General features: G+C 40.6%; 1 protein-coding gene across 1 annotated transcript; it reads right to left on the bottom strand.

Annotated features, from left to right (window-relative positions):
* Window positions 1–763: 763 nt before the first annotated feature.
* Window positions 764–5,898, bottom strand: cdc34b (cell division cycle 34 homolog (S. cerevisiae) b). The gene is made up of 5 exons (XM_071922094.2): window positions 5,139–5,898; window positions 4,925–5,011; window positions 4,639–4,736; window positions 2,835–2,969; window positions 764–2,698 (listed from the first exon to the last, which is right to left on the bottom strand). Exons 1-5 carry the CDS (start codon window positions 5,322–5,324, stop codon window positions 2,488–2,490), a joined length of 717 nt encoding a protein of 238 aa, XP_071778195.1. The 5' UTR covers window positions 5,325–5,898; the 3' UTR covers window positions 764–2,487.
* Between the last annotated feature and the right edge of the window lie 509 nt (window positions 5,899–6,407).

Genomic DNA, 6,407 nt, shown 5'->3' with positions numbered 1-6,407 from the left:
ACCTTTTTTCCTTTGCAAATAAATTACAAATGTGCATATTGAACAGAACAAATGTACAGCAAGTGTATCAGTGAAATTTTAAAAAATAAGATGGGTAAAACGACCAAATAAAATAACCAGCAAAAAATAAATTAATATAGCTAGATAGATGTTGCAACACACATTGCCCTTTGCTGCAATGAAGCAACAAGGCCATGTTTTCTTTTGTGTTTAATAGTTTGTCAAAAGCATCAAAAACAAGTAATGCAATGCCTTAATGCAATATCTGTGGATCTCCTACTGCAGTTTACGTCTGATCCATAAGCAAAAGAAGACCAAGTAACAAACTGAAACGCCCAATATGCATGTAAAAGATTCATTTTCAAAAGTATTCCATCTGTCCAAGAGAAGCAAGACAAGAGAAGCAGAACAGTAATGCTTGTCATAAAACTTTAAGTTGGAGTTTGTGTGTGTGGGAACCATTCTTTGATAACACATAGGTCTCTGTGTACTGGGTGTTTAATTTATAATAATAATGAAAAACAAAGCTGTATAATTTCAGTCATTTTAGTAATTTTCTTCTGCTTAGTAGTCAAATTTCCAGCCACCATGAACTAAAGTGTACCTGGAAACAGGACAAATATTTAATAATACAGTGAGTATTAATAATGTTTTGAAACAGGCTGTAGTAAATGAGTGTTATGTATAGTACAGAGGAGACATCATCTCCAGCAATGATAAATCTAAACCAAGCAGCACATTAATTAAAAGACTCAGAGCTAAATAATTTTCCGATAAATCTTTATTTTTCGGTTTTAAATAGCCAAAAATAAAAAAACACAGGTAAATAAAACAATAAGGTGATCATCCATACAGCTACATGTGCATATCAGTTATGGTTCCTGTTGACGCTGTAAACCAACTCTGAAGACCACCTAAAGGGTAAAATAGTTCCTTGTCTTAATTTTTTTTTAATCATACTTAATTATCCTGAGAATTGCAGTATGAAGTCCAATTTGAGTAAATAAAACAATCAATATTGCTGATGCAAAAATACACACAAAGGACACCCACACACTCAAAATCATATCATCACCTGTCTACCCTCCACCAGCACACGAAAATAAATAGTCATTACAAATAAAACATGGCGGCCATTTTCTTTTTCACTTCCGGGGACTCTCTCCAAAAAGCTTCAATAATCCCGACTGATACTGCAACGACATTTTTTCGACAGACACAATTTTTCCAACAGAAACCTTTTGCCAAACCAACCCAATGACCTCATCGCATAATTCAAAATCATTCTCAAGCAAAGATCGCAGGCAGAATGTCTAACCAAAGAAAGAGACTAAAAATAACAAAGCTTGCAAGAGAGCAAACAGTGAACATAGACAAGAATACAGCAAACATCGTTTCATCGTCGTAAAATGTTTTGGGCTTTCTTTTACACTGCTTTCGGTCTTTGGCTCCGTCAGGCCGCCCGGAGAGGGGGACCTGGGGAGAAACGCGCCACTGATCTGTAATTAGTTCTGCCCCCCTGATAAGCTTCATCATCATAGGCAACTCTTCAGCTGAGCTACTTCAAATAACAAAACCCCACACTCAAATGACAGATAAAACACATCCAACGGTTATCGCCAGAGGCCCGCAGCAAAATTCAGTTTCATGTTGCCGCAATGTTCACATGAAGATTTGACCCCATTGTCCAAGTTTGCCAGCAGGTCCTCCAGACTGAGTTCTCTCTGGGATCTCCATCATCACGAGTCTGTTGAGACTGAGCTGAGAAAAGATCACGATGTCGGTAAAGAGTCCACCTGTAAAAGAAACAAAAAGCTTCCAAGATGGTCTGGCATGCACAAGAGCTTTGAAAAAAAAGAAAAGTGTCCCGTGACGACTCGGGTCCCTTCCTATAGAAGCGAGACAGCTTGTGCACCTTGGAAATGTAAGATTCAACGTACGTTTGCAGTGCATCATTTACACATACAAAAAACAGGCTGTTTGAAGTCTTCAGTCTTCTGTAAGTCACTGAGGCCAACTACTGGTGAGCAAGACCCAGCTGCGATTGGGGAAATAAACATATGAAAGAGACTGAACACGGTTTGTAAGCGTTTGCACCAGTACAAAGGTTGGTGGTTTTGGACAGTGGTATTAAACCCACAGAACCCTATATGGGGGGTTGAGCAATACAATGAGACATAGCTATAGTTTGAAGTTCTTTTCTCAAAATAAGGTTTTTAGGTGATAATGAAAATAGTTTGCAAAATCAGGTGCAAAGTTTGTGCTGGTGCAAATCTTACCGGGTCAGGCCCTTCCTCAACGGTGCATCGATTTCGGTCTCTGAAGAGAATTCAGAGGCTAAGGAAAAAACATCTCTTCTCAGCGGTTAAAAAGTGGGAGGCTTCAAATCTTTCTTGGTTGCAGACCTATAATATCTGGCAACCCTGACAGAAAAGGGGTAGCGTATGTCGGCTCGTTCGGGGGCGTGGTCAAATCAGCTCAAACGCGTCATGACTCTTCGTTGCCCGAGTCGTCTTCGTCGTAGCAGCAGTCGCCGTCCTCGTCCTCCAGGTCCTCGTCGTCATAGTAGTCGTCGTAGAAGAGGTCGGAGCCTTCGTCGGGGGGCGGGGCGCGGGTGCGGACGCAGTACTCGGCCAGGGTGGTGGGCACCTTCACACCGTCGCGCTCAGCGTCTGCCTTGGTGGCCAACACCTGTTTCCTGAGGGAAACATGAAAAAATATATACACATGGTTAGTCTACACTCCTAAGCCCACAATATGTATTGTCACATTTTTGTACTGCGATATATCGTCTCATCCCTAGTTTGAATGGCTGATATTGTGTGACTGTTCACCTGATGATCTCTGCATATTCCCGGTCCTTGCCCTTGCTGTCCCTCCATTTACGGTACATGACGGAGGCATCCACATTGGCAGGAGAGAATGTGTTGGGCTCGTTCAGCAGCGAGATCACACTCAGCAAGATGGTCCTGAAGACACACACACACACACACACACACACGTGAGTGACAAGTCAAACTGTACTGGCTATGGCACTGTCACAAATAATGTTTGTTCAAAAGACAGTGACTTGGCTATTTTAAATACAGATTAAGCTTCTTTTTTTTTTTATTTGATTAGTCAATGGGGAATAGCACTCAATTTAAGAGTAACCATAATCTGTTAGTGCTTTTCTCACTCAAGCCAATTATCTCTCCATTCCTTTGTCATAGCTTCTCAGTGGAGCTGTACAACAGTGTGACTTTAGGTATTATCCAGCGGGACGAACTCTTCACTCAAGTTCTAAACTCCATAGGGCAGTAATGACTGTTCACCAGAGCTGACTTGCTCTACAATATTTTGATCAAATTTAGTCCCAGTTTTGCTGCTCCTGGGGTCGCATATTCATGACAGACTGGAAAGAAAAGTTTTTGTCACAAATATTCTCACAAAAATACCACCCTCTCCCCTCTGAATCATATCCTCTCTCCCATGTCTCCTTCCTCCATTTGCTCTAATCTGCTCAAAGTTTTGAAATAAATCCCCCTTTTCCCTAAGATTTTTTTATATCTCTTTTCCTAGCATTTCTATCTTACATGACCTGGATAAAAGCACAAGTTACATGTAGAAAATGTATTTCTGATGGTTCTTTCCAAACATTAGGCATATTTTGTTTGTGTTTGGGCATTAATTGGGTTCAATTACAGGTTAGTTTAGGGTGCAGTTTTTTTTTTTTTTAGCAGTGATGGGGAATTTCCTGATCTGGTGGCCTTTGACTGCTTAATTAATTATCTGGGGAAAATAGTGCATCCACACAGATACACAATAATGCACTATTGTTCCAAGAGCAAGAGAAAATGTTTGAATTTTGAAACTCAGTGGTTTTCCCTATAAATTGTGCAGGTCTAGAACTAAATAAATAAATTAATAATACCCCACCAAAAAAAAAAAGGCCCAGACCAGGGATTTCCTCCTGCTCCTCCTCCCCCATCATCATCATCTGTACAATATCTGATTGTGTATATAATGTGTGTATAATGTATGTAATGTGTAATAACTCATGTATATAATGTAACCTGTTACACCAACAACTCCATATTTATTCCAGCATCTTTGCACTCTGCACCATTGCACTATTGTCCTAGGGTTGTTTACATATATATATATATATATATATATATATGTATATATTTGTACATAGTAGTTAAATGTTTAGGTTTACCTCTGTTCATCTTGTTGTCCTTGTTTTTAGCTGTATATTTATTCTGTGTAAGTACATTGAGAGCAATGAAAAACCAGAGTCAAATTCCTTTATGTGTACATACTTGGCCAATAAAGCTGATTCTGATCTGATTCTGAAATAACTGACAACTAGCCAACAAAGAAAGACAGACGTCTATTGACAGCATGGGCCAAAAGCAGGTCGCCTTATAAATGTGTTTTTGTGTTTTGGATTTCATGTTAGTTTCTAGGAACTTCTGAAGAGGTTCCACTGAAGACAAATCTCATGTGATAAGGGCATGAGGGGGAGGGACAAGACTGGAAAAACAAGTGAAGTGGAGCTTGGAGGTGGGGTTGAGAGAGGCGACCGGAAAAAAGGGGCTATTATTACATGTCGGCCCACGTGAAGAGAGCTCAAAAGAATGGAGGTGTGCTAACCTGACATTCTGGGTGGGATTCCATCTCTCTGAAGGCAGCTCTCCGCTCTGGGGGTCGTCCACCGGAGGGTGGAGTATGGAGATACACACATCTCCATTCTGAAACAGAGCAAACAAACTCCCGTCACTGTCAGGTACATCATATGACCATTACAGATTGGTTACCTTAAGGGAAAATTGAGTAATATGGACACAAGTGCCATCATAACAAGGTGTAGTCAATGTTCCTATATTTATTATTCTATAATCCAGTCCAGGAGACTCACACCCTGACTGTAATACTTCACCTCGTAGATGTTGGGGTGCCACATCTTAGTGAGGAAACGGAAGGCAGGTGGGGAGTATGGATAGTCAATAGGGAACTTGATCCGAGCCTAGGACACAAAATACAGGTAAATAATTAGTGTAATACACGTAAACACACCGTACTGCAGAAGAAAGAAAATGTCAAATAGCATTGTACACTGTGGGACAGTGTAGTCATGTAAGTAGTGCCCTTACCTTAAAATATCCCCCTTCATAATGAGTGTTGGGGGGTCCGAAAATAGCCACTTCCCAGTTGTACAAATCTGCCTCGTCTACTAGTGTTATTTTGAATCCCTCGACGGGCTCTTCTTGAAGACTCTTCATTTCGAGCATAAGTGCTTTCTGTGAACTGGCTACATGAGAAGGACCGTGTTGCGCCATAGCTAAGTAGGAAGCTTTCAAGATTATCTCGAGTCGACAGCTGACGAATTTGTTTACACGAACACAGCTAGCCTCGCAACGTTAGCCAGCTGGTCTGACAACACAAAAAAAAAACCTTCTTTGTTTTCAACGCTCGGAGACAATGAACAGGCCAAACCAGCCAAGCTGCGCACAAGTCAAACAAAGGTTTTGTTGAATTGCTCAACGGTCCAACAGATTATTTACCAAAGTTAATACTTAAAATCTGGTAAATTGACCAAACCATCGTGGCTGAACAGCGCCTACAGCTCTAGTTCACCGACCTGGCACCACAGCCACGGATAAGCCGTAAATCTAACGATAGCTGCTGGCTAATGTAAGCTAACAAGCTCTGTCTTATCGGCCAGCTGAACCCGAGAGTGCGCGAATATTTGCTAACTCGCCGTTTCTCCGACTCAACTGTTGGATAAACAAGTGATACACTGAAACTATCGGTCTGAAATGTTATCATACAAAATGTCCAACCCCGGTCGTCAGAAATGCACTTGATATCTGCCTAACAGAAGGCTGAGTAAAGAAGAATGTTGCTGAAAGGAGTCCCTCTCCCCTCAAAACAGGCAGAGGAGCCTAATACTATCTGGGACTTGTAGTCCGTTATCCATATATAAACATGATTATTTCCCCATCAAAGCTACAAGGAGGCTACATAATGCCATATAAAAGTACTTTTAGTATACCATGAAATATCATTAAGTGAAATAGCTTGAGGTATCATCTCTATTTTTCGAAATATTTAATTGGAACTGAATTTAGAGAACTACATTCGCCAGTTGTCTGACATCAAGTCAACACGAATGTTGTTTGTGTTTCTGAAAAGCATTTTCACGGTCAAATTATTTAAACACAAATTTTGTACATTTAACGTGATACAAATCGCACAAATCTAAAAAAAATAAAAGCTATTTTTATATTTTGTTTCCCTTCCCCCTCTATCGTCGTGACGTCGTCAACCTGCGCCATAAGTCGTGGCAAGCCCCTTTAAGGTGGTTTTCCATTCGCCTGAGTTATAATTCTGAAATCGAAGAAACCAACGCAATGTTCTGA

The sequence above is a fragment of the Centroberyx gerrardi genome, chromosome 13, assembly GCF_048128805.1.
Source record: "Centroberyx gerrardi isolate f3 chromosome 13, fCenGer3.hap1.cur.20231027, whole genome shotgun sequence".
Taxonomy (NCBI): domain Eukaryota; kingdom Metazoa; phylum Chordata; class Actinopteri; order Beryciformes; family Berycidae; genus Centroberyx; species Centroberyx gerrardi.
This window is presented reverse-complemented; position numbering and strand designations above follow the sequence as displayed.

What these genes read in the sequence shown, in the direction of transcription:
- cdc34b (XM_071922094.2), bottom strand. Translation starts at nt 5,324, where the DNA reads ATGGCGCAACACGGTCCTTCTCATGTAGCCAGTTCACAGAAAGCACTT. An exon ending in AATCCCACCCAGAATGTCAG is followed by an intron (nt 2,970 to 4,638) that starts GTTAGCACACCT and finishes GTGTGTCTTCAG; the next exon opens with GACCATCTTGCTGAGTGTGA. An exon ending in GAATATGCAGAGATCATCAG is followed by an intron (nt 2,699 to 2,834) that starts GTGAACAGTCAC and finishes TGTTTCCCTCAG; the next exon opens with GAAACAGGTGTTGGCCACCA.